The sequence below is a fragment of the Erpetoichthys calabaricus genome, chromosome 5 (genome assembly GCF_900747795.2).
Source record: "Erpetoichthys calabaricus chromosome 5, fErpCal1.3, whole genome shotgun sequence".
Classification (NCBI taxonomy): domain Eukaryota; kingdom Metazoa; phylum Chordata; class Cladistia; order Polypteriformes; family Polypteridae; genus Erpetoichthys; species Erpetoichthys calabaricus.
This window is the reverse complement of record NC_041398.2, coordinates 188,957,031-188,975,526: the sequence shown is the minus strand read 5'-3', so window position 1 is coordinate 188,975,526 and position 18,496 is coordinate 188,957,031. Positions and strand designations below refer to the sequence as shown.

The window sequence follows — 18,496 nt, the reverse complement described above, 5'->3', positions numbered from 1 at the left end:
TGCACATACTGCCACACTCTGATGCCACCTTTCTTGATTGGATGTTGAAGAACTATGCTTATTTATTTATTTTTTAGCAGTCATTTCTTGGTTTATTATAGCAGTTATTAATATTCTGGTAAATGTATGTTGCAGTAGGCTCAGAATGCTGCTGTAAGAGCATATTACCACCGACTTGATTTTGTTTTCATAAATCTGCTACTTGTATAAAGGGCATTTTTTCTCAACAATCCAGGTTACTGGCCAATGCCTATTAGACTGATGAAAGCGTATGGTCCGCTTACTCCTCCAAAATTCATGTGCAACTCTTGATAAAGGAGTACTAAGCTCAGATGACTTCTACTCTTAGAAAACTCTTCATAGTTGAAATGTTGACAGTCCATTAATCTTAAGAGTTCAAATCCAGAATAAATTGCAAAATAGCCTAACATGCATGTATTTGGGATGTGGGAGAAAAGCCAGAAAATGCTTGGACTGCACACAGACTGTGACAGCATGGGATTCAAACTCAGATCCACACAACAGCACTGGCTAGCCACTGTTTCCACCGCCAACCTCACACTTAATTCTGGCAAAGTAAAATTTATCAGATATACTTCAAATATTCCTGTGGTATCTGTTTATGTACTATATGTATTTGTTGTATTTTTCTTGTAGTGTTCATTTTCTATATCTGTTGCTATATTGTTACCATATTTGCTCAGCCCATTCCACTGCTGCAGCCTATTAAAGACATGAAATATAATTAAAGATTGCTAGATACAAATCAGTATCTGAACATCAGTCAGAATTATTGCTGCTCTACATAGATTTGAATATCATCAATTATTTATGTGAAAGCATACAGTAAGGATTCTAGTAAACTGAAAAAAACTATATGACAGAGATGTTTTTCTTTTTCAACAATTCAGTGGTTAATTTTTTTCTTTTTTGCTCATTTGATTGTTTCATTTTTCCAACAGATAATATCTGATGATATTAGTGAGCTTCAGAAGAACCAGGCCACAACAGTAGCAAAGATTGCCCAGTACAAAAGGAATCTAATGGATCTGTCTCATAGAGCCTTACAGGTAAGCAGAGGATTTGGAATTAGAATGAATGCAGCGGATTGCAGATTCCAAACTATCTGGCTCATCTTTTAAAGTTTGGTGGGGAACCACCATACTCCACCAAACGCACACACTGAAGATATATAAACTTCACTTGGATAACCAGCTATGATTGCAAAGGATGAACCAATAAATGACAATTAAATCTTTCCTATATATGCTGTGTCAATAGTATACTGATCTGTGAAGGTAAAGAATGAACCAAGTCTTTAGACATAGAGTTTTTGATTTACCAGTCAAACCGTTTGTTCTTCTGTTGTCACATGCTGAACGTATTGACTGAAAAAAATTGATTGCTGGTACAAGCAATTAAATTGGTTTCCTGCACGTGGTTGTCATGCCATGCCATGATATAATGTGGAGTGCAACACCATGAACAAACCTGTAAGAGAGCCGCTGTTTGTCTGGATTGAAAGGAGGAAGTTGAAGTGACTGGAGCTCGTATGGTGATTCATTCTGGCTGTGGCCTATGGGGAGAAAACCCAAGAACAGACCAAGGGCTTACTCCAAGGATTTGCCTTTGAAAGCTCGGTCAGTCCAAGTCATGGAGAATGAATGCAGTTGTATCAGAGAGAGGATTATATAGTGCTTTTAATGAATACTAGGTACTGGTATCATATAAACATTTATAGTTACTAGTAAAGACATCATTATGACTTAAAATAATTTCAGATGGATATCTAAAGATAATTGTTAACATTTAATACTTAAATTCCAAAATGAAGATTATTTTAATATTAATTACACATGTTTGGTGAAATAGCATAGGCAGTTTAGAATAAAACAAATTAGAAAATTTGAGGGGACCCCATTATCCTGCTCTGGCTTGTTGGAGTTGATGAAAAGGGCATTGCTATAGGAAGGTCTGCTCCTCTTTGCTTTAAGTAAACTCTGGTACTTGATTTTTTTTCTTTTTACTGATAATGGAGAGCATCAGGAAGTCGGTTTCTAAAAAAAGTCATTGAAATTTCCACTAATACAAAGTTCCTCTTTTTACCTGTAGTGCTTTTAGTTCAGGTTGGGTAAGAAAAAGGATATTATGAGTAATTCCATCTCTGTTTAGTTTGGTTATTTTGATTTCTGCATACATATTTTATGCAAATACTTAACTGCTAAGATAATAAAGCTGATTTTAAAAATATTAAGGAGTTGTGGAAAAAGGAATCCTGTATGTGTGCATTGTCACTTTTCACTCCAAACACTGAAAGACGTCTTGTGTTAATCCCAACATCTGGGTAATTTGTTTTTTTCAGGTGAATGTACTAGTTAACTCTCTGCCACCATTATTCATAATATATTTAAAAAGGGAGAAACTAAGTCTATATTTATATTTAACAAGACAATCATTTAAAATATATACATATAAATTCACTAAGTCCATGGCAAGCAAGATGCATGCAAGACAGCCCCACCCACCAACAATGCACTAAGCAGCCAACCATGGCACACACACGTCAGAGCCCCGTCCACCAACAATTCGCGCGAGAGCGAAAGCATTTGCCAACAATGTTTTTATTAATCAAAAATGAAAGTTGGAGGTTTGAAGACGATCATATACTGTCGTAGTTCCGACCATAAACGATGCCGACTGGCGAAACTTAAAGGAATTGACGGAAGGGCACCCACCACCAGGTGTGGAGCCTTTGGCTTAATTAGACTCAACACGGGAAACCTCACCCGGCCCAGACAAACAGAACAATGAAAAGTCAACGTGGCTCAGAGGTGCATGTGGACTGTAGTAGATGCCAAACCGACTGAGGCGGTGTTTGGAAAATGAATAGTCAACGTGACTCAAAGTGCATGTGGACTGTACACAGACGAAAGCAATTCAGGTGAGGAGTTGGGGGCGGGCACATGAGCAGGCAGTGCGTACTGAACGATGACTAAGAGATAACTGTTCACCCATCAGTACATTGTCCTCACTGGGCGTCCTTCCCCTCACACCCCGTTCCGCGCGCGACTGCCACCCAGTCCCGTCCCTCACTCTGGGAGGTGGGGGCGCGGCGGCAGTCTTCCAGTTTTCAGTCACGGACAATTGTATGTTGCTCTCTCCAGAGTTCCCTTACAGTTGTATCCTCAAACCCACCCCATAAGAAGAAATATGTTTGTCGCGGATGTGAATCGCTGTATGCGGCGTGTAAAACAGTTTGCAAGGGGTATCCCCATGGTCTTGCAGTTGGTGGGCGGGTCTCTGTTAGTTGCTGTTGCGAGCGGGCACATGACCAGGCAGTGTGTATGCTTCGAGAGCGAGGGTGGACGGGACAGGACCATTTAAGAAAAATCATATTTGTCACGGATGTGAATCGCTGTATGCAGCGTGTAAAACAGTTTGCGAGGGGTATCCCATGCACTTAGCAGTGTCTATGCTTCGATGTGAATCGCTGTATGCAGCGTGTAAAACGCTGTATTGTATGTTGCCCTCTCCAGAGTTCCATCTTTTCATTCACCTACAGTCGTATCCTCAAAACCAACCCCATTTGGACAACTGTGTCTTTCAGGAAGTGTTCACCCATCAATACATAATTATGCAGCGTATGCTACGCCGCGGGTTGGCTAGTTTTAATTATTTTCTTTATGCCTGTAATTTTAACATTGCCAAATATGTGTTTTCTCAGGTATTGATTAAACAAGAAATACAAAGAAAACGTGGCTATGCCATACAGGTTGATGAAGAACATTTGAGAGTTCAGCTGGACACAATACAATGTGAGCTCAATGCCCCAACCCAGTTCAAGGTATAGTTATTTAAATATGGAAGTGTTTTAGATTTGATTTGTTGTATTAGTGTTATCTTGCACATGAAGTTGTATAAACAAGTCTTTTTTTAATGTAGGTGCTAATTTTCAACTTTCTGCTGAGCAGACTATTGAAAGTATTCTGCAGTTACTGTTGCTTGAATTGAGGTTCTGTTCTTACAACTCAGTTTACAGGAGTTTAAGTTACTATGCATGATTTTAGTATGGTGACATTTCCTTATATACAAATGAACATTTTCAAATATGTGCTTACTTTAATGTGAATATTTTTACCTGGGTGGATAAGCATATGTATACCTCATGTGGAGAACATATACGCCCTAGTGCAGGTAGGTGTATCAAACTCAGTTTTTTGATGGCCAAATTTAATGCTTCATCATCCTAATTCAGGCCAGAATATATCAACAGACCTCAGTTTTTCTTTACAAACAAGACATGTACTGTAGGCACCTTTCTGCTCATCACAGTTATGATTTCTGTACCTTGTCTCTCATGACATCACATCGACCATGGGGCTGAAATCAACATTGTCAGAAAAAAAATGATGTTGAGTGAGAGCAGCAGTGTGGACGCAGGAAAGAATTTGAAGTTGAAGCAAAGGACATCCATTTACACCTGAGTTAATGTGCATTATGATGGTATTGCCTTTGACAGCATTAAGAAAATGGGTATAAACCGTGATGGAACACAGACAGCACATTTGGAGTCAGTCAGAAATGGATAGTGACCACATTTTAACATGAGTGGAAGTGCAAATTGTGTTCTTTTCAAACACACAGTCCACAAAAAAGACAAAACAATCATGTTAGGGTAGTGTCAGCAGTTGACACCTGCGCAGCTTTAAAAAGTGAGCAGAGAGGCAGCGGTGATGAGACTGTCAAATCTTTGGCATCATGCTAAAACAGTAAAGCTCTTTTTATGGCAACGTCCTTAGTCAATTGTATAAATAAAAATGCACCGTGGTCAGTCACAAATACACTCTGTGTGCTCAAATTGCATTTGGAGTGAATTGATACATATTTAATGTTTAATTTGTTTTATATTTAGATATATGATATTAAAGTATACAGTGCACAAGCAGACAAAAAGCAATGCAACTTATGGTAGAATTAGTAAAACCCTATATGTCTTTCTCTATTACACATCAGTAAGCCCTACCCCATCTGCACTATATTATTTATTTGGCCTGCTTTGACTATTGATTGGTTTAACTTTGCATGTGTATGTTTACCAGATAAATACTTGTTTTGGGGTGATTGTCAAGCATAGTTTGATATTAAGTATTTACTGTAACTTTTTAATGAGCACTCCTCACCAGATAATGGCTGATTAAAAGAAATTTGGAACTGTATTTTAACCTGGGGGCGGCACGGTGGTGCAGTGGGTAGCGCTGCTGCCTCGCAGTTGGGAGATCTGGGGACCTGGGTTCGCTTCCTGGGTCCTCCCTGCGTGGAGTTTGCATGTTCTCCCCGTGTCTGTGTGGGTTTCCTCCCACAGTCTAAAGACATGCGGGTTAGGTGGATTGGTGATTCTAAATTGGCCCTAGTGTGTGCTTGGTGTGTGGGTGTGTTTGTGTGTGTCCTGCGGTGGGTTGGCACCCTGCCCAGGATTGGTTCCCTGCCTTGTGCCCTGTGTTGGCTGGGATTGGCTCCAGCAGACCCCCGTGACCCTGTGTTCGGATTCAGCGGGTTGGAAAATGGATGGATGGATGGATTTTAACCTGGTAAAAATAAACAAACAGATAGATGGCCATAGCTGAACATTAACGTTTTGTTGCTGTCTAAAACTTTCTTTTAAAAAGTGTTTACACCACTGGAAAAAAAAAAAACATTGTCAAAAAATCTGTTCATTGTATATGCTAACGGACAAACAAGGAACAAGTACAAAAATATATTCATCATAAAGTCAAATATGAAATTAGAGGTAGTATTGTACATGTATGGTGTTCAATGAGGATGAGTTAATTATTAATTGATAAATTACTTGGTTGAAAAGAACAAAAAAAATACAAAGATCACAGTCATGTAAATTGTGTACATACTTGCAGTGTCAATTTTACTCAAAAAAAAAAAAAAAAAGTACAAGACAGGGGGGGGGGGGGGGGCTGGTAATCTGTGTGAATGAGGAATGAAGTAAAAGGGAGAATATTATAATTACAACTACAGTTTGTAATGTAGACTATGAAATTCTGGCTGTCTGAATTCATCTACGTTATTTGCCCAGGGAGATAAATTATATAATCTTTGTTAAGGTTTATATTCCTACCTCTTCAAATGGGAACTGAGCATTGGAAATTATTCATTCTATTACCAACACTTTAATGATGGCTCATTCTGACCCTGCAGTTTTACAGTAATATGTGGTGAACTATATGACATTATAAGCTTAAGTTTGGACTTTCCCCAACAGTCTTAGAGGTATATTTTACTTGTTGTTTGGGTTGCAATTTATTTCCTGTAGCACTGTACTTTCTTGTAATTATGTGTATTGTTTCCATCCTGCAGGGCCGTCTTAATGAACTTATGTCCCAGATAAGAATGCAGAATCACTTTGGAACTGTGCGCTCCGAAGAACGTTATAATATTGATGGTGATCTCCTACGAGAAATTAAACAGGTAAGCTGTAAATAAGTAAGTTGTAAGCAGGTAAAAATGCTATTACATTTAAGCAGGACAATTTTAGAACTCAGATTTTCATTTCCATCTATTTCTATGGTGAATGCAATGTTTTAGACTTCACCTTTTAATTTAACAGCAGTATAACAAACACATTTTATTCCCCATTTCTTGAGTTATATATCATAAAATTATTAAGCAGTTTTGTTGTAATTTATAGATAAATTAGTTCTGTTCTTAATGAGTCTTATTTTTCCTATAGCATCTAAAGCTGCAGCAGGAAGGAATAAGCCATTTGATAAGTGTCATTAAGGATGACCTGGAAGATATAAAGCTGATAGAAAATGGGCTTCAAGACAGTGGGCACATGAGAGGAGGAATATTTAGCTGACAGCAACATCGAGCATTGGTGGCTTTTTTTGGGTGACTTGCTTAGGGACAAAGGCTGTTAAAAATGTGTACTTATAGTACCTTGTGACTGGCAATTTTTTTAGTGTCAATGTGTTTTACCATGTAGTATTTCATGTTAATTGTGTGTGTCAGAATGATTGAAGCCAAGAGATTGTAAGGACATGTTTCCAATATATCAAAGCCCTGCATCGGCCTCTGGCAATAATTGATCAATTGAACAGGGACAAATAATCCTACATATTATAACCATTACTAAGTACATCAGTCTTTAAAAACAAAAAGGAATTCCACAAAAGTAGTATTAAAAATATTTCTGAGTTACACTGAACATTTTCAAAGTGTTTCTTTTGGGCAAACAAAATCAATAAGATGATTTTCTCTAAATCTTATTTGCCAGTACCAAGGTATATTTGTCTTCACACAAGAAACAATCAGTCTTGGGGTAAAAACTTTAAAACATGATCAAAAAAAATTGTAAATAATGTTTTTAAAAAATGCTCTGAAATAAAAAGCAGAAAATAAAATTTGTTTATTGAATTATCGTACAATTCATGTGAATCAACGAAACTCATTTAGTCCTTGTTTTTGGAGGGATTTTCCAGTATGAGCTATTAGGTCAAAGTGAATACAGCATGGTTCCACTCCAGCTTGGAATAACATGCCAAGAAGAGACAAGGAAGTATCAAAATGGTGACTTTTATTTATCCAAAAGACACAGAAGCAATACAAGCAAAGGTAGAACATAAAGGTTCATAAAGAAAAGCACAATTCTCACTTTCCCACCTCCCAGTATCTCTACTGAGAACTTTCCCTTTTGCCTCTGGTCTTTTTTTGAGCATCTCTGATACCCCTTACTGCCTATGACATTTGACACCAGACTGGTTAGAGACTGGCAGACAGCCATCCCGCAGTGTTGTCTTATGAGGGGGGTGACATTAAGTGCCCTTCAGTGCATCTGGGAGTCTCTTCACGTGTAACCAGCATGTAAAGTGCCAGGTTTTCAGTGCGGTTTCTTCCCTCTTGAGTAAGCCCCTAGGCTTACTAGCCTTCCATGGGCCACTCCATGGTCATATTCTGTGTTTTGGTTTGGGCCTGGCACTGTACAAATATGAGTTTCCAGACCTCAGCATTCAGTGAGGGATGCCACCAGACCCAGATTGGGGTTATCAATTGCCTTCTAAGTTAGCATGCCTGAGGAATTTCACATTTTCTATCAAAGTTCTTTATTTGTGACTCTGTTTGTTTGTTTGCTTGCTTGTTTCTTTTTTCTTTTCAGGGGTACCTCATTTATAATGACAGAGCTTACCAACCCCAGCCCACCCAAGGTAAGGTGTTATATGCAGTTGTTCAGTGTTTGCCACAGTGGATTTATTTTTTTCCAGCCACTTACATTATTATTCCACTCTAATGCTATCAAAATTACAGTTGAAACACATTGACTTTCATCATGCAAACCGTTCTAAATTTTGTACAAGCCTATACTTGGGGCCCGCTTTTCAGCGTCTGGATTCCAGAGAGCTTGCAGAGATGGGTGTAAGGCTTGAATCCAATATGGACAATGTCACCAGTTCATTACAGACCTCCTTTAAATATTTGGTTTAATATTAATCTCCTCTAAAATCAGCAATTTACAGCAAAACCTAAAACTTAATTTACATAAGCAGTATCATAGCCATTTTTAAAGAGGCCTAAAGCTCATCTGTCACGTAGGAATGAAAGATTGAAACAATACAATTAGATTAGAAAAACCATTGGACAATTTCAGTTTATAGAGCATTTACAAATAATGAAAAACGTGATTTTGAATGTTATCTCACACCCTTTAGATATGCCTAAGTTCTTTTTCTTTAAATAGTTATATTCATAATTATAAGCAGTATTGAAAGACTTTTTTTTCTTTTGAATAAAAGAAATTATGTCAAGCAGAAAGAGCCAAAGTAATGCAGAGCATGTTTAGGACACCCTGTATAATTCTGCACCGTTTAGATTTATCCTAGGTTTATTTGCAGTTCTACAAGAGTACATTTGTAATAACTGAATGAACTTCATGATCTATATTGTAAATGTTGTAATGTAGCCTTGGCTTTTGAGTTTTAAATGTAGGTATTCAGAGGCACAAAGCAGTTTTTTGCAGAGCTCATTCTATTAAAAATGTTGTCTAATAAGGCTTTGATTTAGCACCAGATAACATTTGTATAAACAGACTTTTACACATTTGTGTATTTCAAAATTACAAATAAATACAATTACATACAGTGTCTAATGAAGCATAAAGTGAAATGTTGGGTCATTTTCTGATACGAATATCAGAACAGATTATCCTGATATAAATAAGAGCATCTATGCTGCGATTCTTCTTACAGAGTAATCTGATATTTGGGAGCTTAATGCCATTCTGGAAGAAAACAAAACAGTCACTTTTAACGTTTTACCGACTTTGGCTTAATATTTTTATAAAGTAGATATTTTACTGACATGGTTCTTGTAAAACTATGTTGTAGACTCCTGTTTGTCTTAGCTAGGATTTCTGTCAACAAGACGAAACGCCTCCATGAATTCGTTGATGTCAATATTTCCATCTTTGTTGAAGTCAATGCTGCGGGCCAAATCAGAAATCGCTTGATCGCTGATTTCTGTGTTGAGGTGGGAGCTGAGCAACTTCCAAGTTTGTCGGAATTCTTCAAAAGAAATTAGACCTGAGAGAAGATCAGAATGCAGATGTTAGAAGGAAAGAGCAGACAAATGTGAAATTTGCAGAAACCATTGAGGTACTCTCTTATATGATAAAATATGAAAGGTATTCTAAAGAATCCATCCTTCCTTCTGTATGTTTACTCTGCCCATTCCATCCAATTCATCTTTGTGGGGTTTCAGAGTGTATGGAGGCGGTGTTGGGTGCCCCTTTGTTACAAGGGACCACTCACTCATACATGTTCAGTATTGAGCTGACGGTTGACCTCTCCTACGGACGTTTTGTGTATTGGAGGAAATCCCACACAGATGTAATGAGAGAATGCAGAATATTTGTAGACTAGGCAAAGATTTAAACCCAAATATTTTGCTGGAGCTGTGAGGCAGGAACACGAGCCACTGTGCAGCTATACCGTGTTACTCAAATTAATTGAGAATTTCAAACGAAAAAAACATTTTGACTTGTTACAGTATAATTTGTATCCTCCAGTATTTTGTCAGTGGTGAACTGTGAATAATAAAACAAATATTTTCCAGGTATGTTCAGTCTCTTTAGGTTTTTCCAGTTATTGTATGGTGATACTTTCTTAGTTACGAAAGAAGGTGTTTTTTTTTTTTTTTTATATTGAGCGATGATAAAAAAAGAGAGAACATATTCCTCTGCTCCTTTATGGCTTTTTGATTGTATTAGAATGTGAATTGTTAAAAGTAGTGAAAGTATTTAAGAATGCATTGCACCCTTAAACCTTTAAATACCATGGGCTCAATTAAAATTTGAAATTTGCTAAATTCATAACTGTCACTCAGTTTGTGTTTTACTAAACTACATACTCCGCAACACATTCAAGAACAAGCCGAAAAGCATCAGTGTGACTAACATTCCTAATGCTCTTGAATGATTAGACTGACAAAAATACAAGCTATTTAAACAAATTTTGTGTTCTACTTATGTCTGTTTTTTTAATAAAGTTTATATTCCTTTGCCAGGCTCTTTAGTATGATTATAGTGATTTAAAATGTTATCCTATTGTGTAGTATTTGGGCTCTTATCTAGTACTAACAAAACCAAAACGTTCAACATTTTTTTCTGGAAAAGGAGCTGGTCTGTTTCCTTTTTTTGTTCAAGACAACATTGCTCCACCATGCCTGTTGTTGACTTGTTAACATGTACACGATGGCTGCCTACGCAATGCACAGGACTTTGTGCTTGGTGGGGTCTCTGAATAAAGTGCACTTAAATCGACTTTCTGTTAGTCTCATGGGACTAGATGTGATTCTCAAATGAGAATACATGCCTAGCGGACAACTTGTTAAAAAGTTTGTAGCAAATAGCAGAGAAATCCACCAGCTAAAATCTTATCCCCACAGAGTTTCTTACAAAAATCTTGACCTGATTTCCTCCAGTCCATGCATTTTAAATGGTTGGGATTTCAGGGAGAGCGCAAAAGAAACTGAACAAAAGACTTGATTCTAAGAGGAACTAAAAAGCTCAAATTACTGTTGTTCATTCAGGGGCTCAGTGGGCCAAGGTAACTGAAGTATAATTATAACACAGTGGCAGCAGAGACCGTCACATACTTAGACCACTTCAGGTACTTGACTGCACGTGAGTCGCTGTCTTGCACCCAAAAAACAAGGATGTGTCTAAGGACTTCAGGAAAATCAGCTTTATTCCACTTGAAACAGGAGCAGCGGGAGCCACCGCTCTATTCTACACACAGACACCGCACACAGGCAGGGCCGGGGCCATGTCAATGGCCAATTTACAATGTTCCCTGCATCACCGGGTGCCAGATGTGTTGTGCGAGGAGGTGGTGTGACCACCGTTTCCTCTGTGGGGCTCTCTAAACGTTGGGGTTGCCTCAGCAAGGGATAAGCAGCCCTCGACAGACGAGTCAATTGAGTTTCGGCCGTTTCAGCATGTCACCCCATTGGAGAGGGTCTCAAAAGAGTTCAAAAATCGCAAAACATTTTTTGAAAGTGTTTATGCTTGCTCTGATATTTTTCTGTCATTTTGACTATTGTATCATTGACTGTATGGCATAACAACTAAAAATCGTTTAGATGTACATTACGGTCAGTGGATATGCTATGTATTAAAACGCTGCTGCTGTATTCTGGCATGACACGTTTGCATTTCCAATTAGGGAGTAATTGTTATATCATTTAGTTGTTTGTTTAGCCATGGAGTCAAAAGGTGAGTGCTGTGCAGCCTTGTCCATGGTTCTCATCTGCATCTCTCATGTCTCTTCATTAGGCTGTGACACATTGTTTACTTCATGTACAGTTCGTATTATTAGAAATATAGCTGCCAATTCTTTCAACCGTACAACAACTCCTACACTCTTAACTGAACAACAGGGAACACACACGGCACCTGTAACAATGTACGTTCGATCAGAAGATCACTAGTCCATTGATGTGTTTGAATGCCAATATACACAGTCATATGAAGAAGATTGGGAACCCCTCTTAATTCTTTGGATTTTTGTTTATGATTGGCTAAGCTTTCAAAGTAGCAACTTCCTTTTAATATATGACATGCCTTATGGAAACAGTATTTTAGCAGTGACAAGTTTATTGGATTAACAGAAAATATGCAATATGCATCGTAACAAAATTAGACAGGTGCATAAATGTGGGCACCCCAACAGAGACGTTACATCAATACTTAGTTGAGCCTCCTTTTGCAAATATAATAACCTCTAGACGCCTCCTATAGCCTTTGATGAGTGTCTGGATTCGGGATGGAGGTATTTTTGACCATTCTTCCATACAAAATCTCTCCAGTTCAGTTAAATTTGATGGCTGCCGAGCTTGGACAGCCTGCTTCAAATCATCCCATAGATTTTCAATGATATTCAAGTCAGGGGACTGTGACGGCCATTACAGAACATTGGACTTCTCCCTCTGCACAGATGTCTTTGTAGATTTTGAACTGTGTTTTGTGTCATTGTCTTGTTGGACTATCCAACTCCTGCGTAATTTCAACTTTGTGACTGATGCTTGAACATTATCCTGAAGAATTTGTTGATATTGGGTTGAATTCATCCAACCCTCGACTGTAACAAGGACCCAAGTCCCTGAACTAGCCACACAGCCCCACAGCATGATGGAACCTCCATCAAATTTGACAGTAGGTAGCAGGTGTTTTTCTTGGAATGTGGTGTTCTTCTTCCGCCATGCAAAGCGCTTTTTGTTATGACCAATAACTCAATTTTTGTCTCATCAGTCCAAAGCACTTTGTTCCAAAATGAATCTGGCTTGTCTAAATGAGCATTTGCATACAACAAGCGACTCTGTTTGTGACGTGAGTGCAGAAAGGGCTTCTTTCTCATCACCCTGCCATACAGATGTTCTTTGTGCAAATTGCGCTGAATTGTAATGCGATGTACAGATACACCATCTGCAGCAAGATGTTCTTGCAGGTCTTTGGAGGTGATCTGTGGGTTGTCTGTAACCATTCTCACAATCCTGCGCATATGCTGCTCCTGTATTTTTCTTGGCCTGCCAGACCTGCTGGGTTTAATAGCAACTGTGCCTGTGGCCTTCAATTTCCTGATTACATTCCTTACAGTTGAATCTGACAGTTTAAACCTCTGAGATAGCTTTTTGTAGCCTTCCCCTAAACCATGAGACTGAACAATCTTTGTTTTCAGATCTTTTGAGAGTTGCTTTGAGGATCCCATGCTGTCACTCTTCAGAGGAGAGTCAAAGGGAAGTACAACTTGCAATTGACCACCTTAAATACCTTTTCTCATGACTGGACACACCTGTCTATGAAGTTCAAGGCTTCACGAGCTAATCCAACCAATTTGGTGTTGCAAGTAATCAGTATTGAGCAGTTACATGCATTCAAACCAGCAAAATTACAAGGCCTCCCAAATTTTTGCACAGCCAATTTTTCACATTTGATTTAATTTCATACAACTAAATACTGCTTCACTAAAAATCTTTGTTCGGAAAACACCCCAGTACTGAGATGTTCCTAGGAAATGAAAGACAGACCACTGTTATTTATTTATTTTTTGTTGAAAGTAAATTATTATGCACGCTGAGAGGGGTTCCCAAACTTTTTTATATGACTGTAATTGATTTTCCAGAAAGGTTTTTCCCCTTGCTACAGGTTGTGTGGTATTATTAACACATACAATGTCCTCTCTGCACACAAGACACACATTTATATGTTTAATAGGGATCTTTCTGAGAGGCTTTTCAGCTGTACACAGTTTTATATAATCTGAAGCTTGCTCTCCGTCAGATCTGGTTAACGAGGGCCTTCCTGAGGCATTGGATTGCTCGAACTGTCGAGTTGTTACCATCCATCTTTAAGCAAAATTCACTCACCTACCAAAGTCCTGGAGCCAACTCAAATCATGCACTGCTTGTAGTGAGATCAGCTTATCGGTGATGAATTTATGTTACTGTGCCAGTGAGTTTTTGATGGTGCTGCGATTACTGATTAGTTTTTCTTTGTGACTTAACGCAAATAATAATCCATTACCTAAAGCATTATTGCACTGCTCACAGTTTAAATACTAGCTTTAATAGCTAATATTTATTGTATTTACTTTTTGTGATATTTAATCCTAAAAATAATGCCACTTTGATTGAAGATAATGGTGAATAAATATTTCCAGTCTGTCTGTTGTAACACTGGATATCTAGATAGGAAAACTGAAATTGAGTTGAAAAGAAAGCTTTTGGGAATGAGCCCATTTTGCAGAGTACGTTGCTTTTGTTTCTGACAGAGAGACCCTCCGTTTACTGACAGGGGCGGGCAATGAAGTTGGCAAAGGTGGTGGAATCACTTGGTTCAACATTCCAGCTATTGCCTTCATTGTTGTTTTGTGGTTTTCACCATACAGTATACCTTCATGGTTTTTAAAAGCCTATTTAGTTTTATATCTGCAACATGACTGTCTGGTACATTAAATACATCTGATGCCTTTCCCTTTTTTTCCCTTCCATATTTGTGTTGTTAGTGCTAGGGTGTTGTACTGTGTTAGCCATTATGAATGTAGAGAAAAGCCAAGCAAAATGACACCTTTTATTGGCTAACTAAAAAGATTACAATATGCAAGCTTTCGAGGCAACTCAGGCCCCTTCTTCAGGCAAAATGTTTACAAGATGTTTACATCTTGCCTGAAGAAGGGGCCTGAGTTGCCTCAAAAGCTTTCATATTGTAATCTTTTTAGTTAGCCAATAAAAGGTGTCATTTTGCTTGGCTTTTCTCTATATTTGTGTTTTGCATTTTTCGTATTCAGTCAGTTTTCAATGTGCCTGCAGTTTGTACAAGGATTAACTTCTGATATCAGCTTTATTGAATTATAATTTTCTAAATCTTTGATGGAAGCAAAAGACTACTGGCAAATAGAATTCTACATCCTTTCAAAACAAAACGAGTGATTTTTTTGTAAGTATTCACTGGTCACTGCTATGACACTTAAAAAGGTTATCTTTTAAAAGTGACAGAACTGGTTTAGAGGAATCTATCTGCATCAGAGCAAGTTTAAAATAAATACTCCAAAATCTGTGAATTTCAAATTTGGTTATCTCAACTGCAAACAAAAAGGCCTAATATGAATGAATGAGCATTGAAAATAAGTCTGGGAGCGCCGATCTGAAGCGCTACATATATTCTCAACCAAAGATGCCCTTTCTCCCAAGTTTGGTGTCATACTCACCCGAGCTGTCACTGTCAATTAATCGGAAGATTGTTTCCAAGTTGGAACGATTTCTGTAAAGCGTTTCCAAAAGACTTGATGATTGTGGTGTCTTCAGGGCGAGAAATGGCGAGGAAATTGGATGAAAATTAAGAAAACAGCAAGTTACATGAGATAAAAAGCGGGTGAGAATTTCTTTATTCTACTCTGAATATGAAAGTTAACAATTACAGTGTACCCAAAGAGTAACAACATACTTCCTAACAGCCTTATACAGTGGGTATAGAAAAGAATCCCCCCCTGCGAAATATTCCCACTTTTTTTTGCTTTACAGTCTTAAATCAACACACACACAAATATTTCTTCCCAGCTTTACGTACTCAATGCAACCTCTAACATCCAAGTGAAAGATATCACTGCTACAATTCAGAAAAATTAAACAAAATCAAAAACAAGACATTCTGAGATTAATAAAGGATCACCACCCAATGTCAATATTTTGTTGACCTACCTTTTGCTTTAATGACAGCCTTGAGTCTGTTGGGATACTTCTTTATCAACTTTGCACATCTAGATTGAGCGAGATGTGCCCACTCTTATTTACAGAACCGTTCAAGTTCGGTCAAATTGGATGGTGAGTGTTGGTGGACTGCTATCTTCAAATCTTTCCACAGATTTTCAGTGGGATTTAGGTCTGGGCTCTGACTGGGCCACAAGAGGACATTAACTTTTTTCTCTTTCAGCCACTTTGTGGTCAATTTTGCTGTGTGCTTCGGGTCGTTGTCGTGCTGAAAGGTGAACATTCTGCCAATCTTCAACTTGCTGGCAGAGGGTAGCAGGTTTTCCCTCAAGAATTTGGTGGTATTTTGCCCCATCCATTTTTCCTTCTACCCTAACGAGATCCCCAGGTCCTGTGACAGAGAAACACCCCCAGAACAGGATGCTGCCACCTCCATGCTTTACTGTAGGTGGGTGTGTTGGATGGTGAGCTGCATTGGATTTCCGCCAGGTAACGTTTGGTATTGAGGCCAAATAGTTTGATTTTGGTCTCATCTGATCGTAAGACCTTTTTCCACTTGGCATCAGAATCTTCAAGGTTCATTCTGGCAAAGCACAAACGAGCCTTAATGTGGCCTTTCTTGAGAAGTGACTTTTTCCTTGTGACCCACTGTAACAAGCCACAATTGTGGAGTACTTGTGAAATTGTTGTCATATGCACACAATGACCACTCTTTGCCATAAAACCCTGTAACTCCTTCAAAATGGCCATAATGGTAGCCTCTCTTACCAGTTTCCTCCTTGCTCTTCCATCCAGTTTGGAGAGACGGCTGGATCCAGGGTGGGTCCTAGTAGTAGTAAACACTTGCCACTTCTTTATTATGGACTTTGCTGCACTCCTTGGGATTGACAAAGCCTTTGAGATTTTTTTTGTATCCATCTCCTGCCTTATGTCTGTCCACAACTCTATCCCTGAGATCTTTTGAAAGTGGCCTGCTACCCATAGTCAGTTGTTTGCTGTCAGTTGCACTACCAAGCAAGGGCATGAATGCTCCAGGAACAGCTTCACTAATCACACTGATTACAACTGATCACAGGCCAGTAACCAGGGTCTGCAATAGGAATGGTGGGCACTTACACCTGACTGAGTTTAGGAGGGGGGTGATCCTTTATTAATCTCAGGATTTATTTATTTATTTTTTTTAATTTTTCTGAACTGCAGCTGTGATATCTTTCACTTGGATGTTATAGATTGCATTGAGTAAAGTAAAGCTGGAAAAAATATTGGTTTGTGTGTTTTTATTTAAGGCTGTAAAGCATAAAAATGGGAATATTTTTCGAATGGGGTGATTCTTTTATATATGTATATGTGTGTGTATATATATATATATATATATATATATGTGTATATATAATATGAATGAAACACAGCATGTATAATGAGGTGCATTTTATGGCCAAACAATGGAAAGCGTCATATGTACAGTATATTGTAATCTGTTCATCCTTTCAGTTAACCTATTTAATTCAATTTTAGTGTCATGTGGCACTTATTAAAAACAAATATTTATAGACAATATATTATTTCTTTTGTTTAAAGAAAAGTCAAAATCACTAATAAAAATGTGTTTACTTAAATACACCTGGGGTTGCATTGAGGAGAAAAACTTCTCCTTCATCATGACGAAGAAAGGCAAAAACCGATACAGTAAGAGAAAGCACATTGATTAGGCATAAAATAATAAAGTTTATCATCTGTGCATCTTTTTCTTTTTTTTCCCCTTTGACTAGCGTGAGCCTGCTATTGATGTGTAATTGTGCCTTGTGCCCACCAATGGTCACCACCTCAAAGCTATGCTAACCAGCAGAAAAATAGATCAGCAAAATGAATAATTCTGGTAAACTGGGATTATATTTAAGCATTCATTTTGAATTTTGTAATTACAAGATGGGTTTAACATATTCAAGAATATATGAATAGTTAGTTGTAGGATATAAGAAATCAATTTATCAGCATGCTGAATGCATTTTAATGTATAAGCATAAAGCATACAAAAATGTCATCGCTTAAAATCACTGATACGGTTTGCTTACAAAGCTGCAGTAAACTATCCATCCTTCCATTTTCTTAACTTGCTTATTCCAGAAGTGGGCCATGTGGAAGAGATGCATATCCCGAGGGCATTTGGCACACATCAGGAATCAACTCTGGATGAGATGCAGATTATATTAATATGAAAGAAAAAAAACACATGCAATGTCATGCTTAAAGATGTACATGATAGTGGTCGTTACGTAACAATTATCCTTGCAGAATCAAACACATCAAATTAAAGGAGCATCGCTCAATAAAAAGACCACGTCCTTGTGTCATTCAAGGGCTATTGCTGCCTATTTAAGACATTCTGAGGAGTGACTGACCCATAATGGCAATTCTTATAACTTACACAAACAGCAATACTTTAGATAATCAGATATTTCCGACAAACGTCACCTCTCACTGATGCATTGCAGATTTAAGCATCTGCCCAATACATAGTTGATGTAATCGCCCGACTATAAGAAATTCTTTCTTTCTGGTGGTGGACTTACAGGTGTCCAGATCAGAAAGACTTCCACCAGTATGTGTCATGTTCCACTAGAGGAAACAACAAACTGGATTTTTTCTTTTCTAAATCACATATTGGGTCGTCGTGTCCAAAGTCTGGCAGACAGTGGTGCATAGCTTCTGCCATTTTTTTCTTGGATCT

The 18,496-nt window shown here is 38.1% G+C and overlaps 2 protein-coding genes across 5 annotated transcripts in view; one reads left to right on the top strand and one right to left on the bottom strand.

Annotated features, from left to right (window-relative positions):
• nup54 (nucleoporin 54) overlaps positions 1 to 7,428 on the top strand; it is a 54,923-nt gene extending 47,495 nt beyond the window's left edge. For all 4 annotated transcript variants that reach the window (XM_051927786.1, XM_051927785.1, XM_028802312.2 and 1 more), the window contains 4 exons: positions 963 to 1,070; positions 3,725 to 3,844; positions 6,370 to 6,480; positions 6,743 to 7,428. In XM_051927786.1, the coding sequence (XP_051783746.1) occupies positions 963 to 1,070; positions 3,725 to 3,844; positions 6,370 to 6,480; positions 6,743 to 6,871 (468 nt within the window). In that variant the 3' untranslated portion in view covers positions 6,872 to 7,428. The remainder of the gene's footprint in view (positions 1 to 962; positions 1,071 to 3,724; positions 3,845 to 6,369; positions 6,481 to 6,742) is intronic.
• Positions 7,429 to 8,992: 1,564 nt separating this feature from the next.
• Positions 8,993 to 18,496, bottom strand: part of ppef2a (protein phosphatase with EF-hand domain 2a) — a 64,594-nt gene continuing 55,090 nt past the window's right edge. Inside the window, exons 16-17 of the mRNA XM_028803154.2 lie at positions 15,270 to 15,360; positions 8,993 to 9,587 (exon numbers count right to left, since the gene is read on the bottom strand). Coding sequence (XP_028658987.1) covers positions 9,406 to 9,587; positions 15,270 to 15,360 — 273 coding nt within the window. The 3' untranslated portion in view covers positions 8,993 to 9,405. The remainder of the gene's footprint in view (positions 9,588 to 15,269; positions 15,361 to 18,496) is intronic.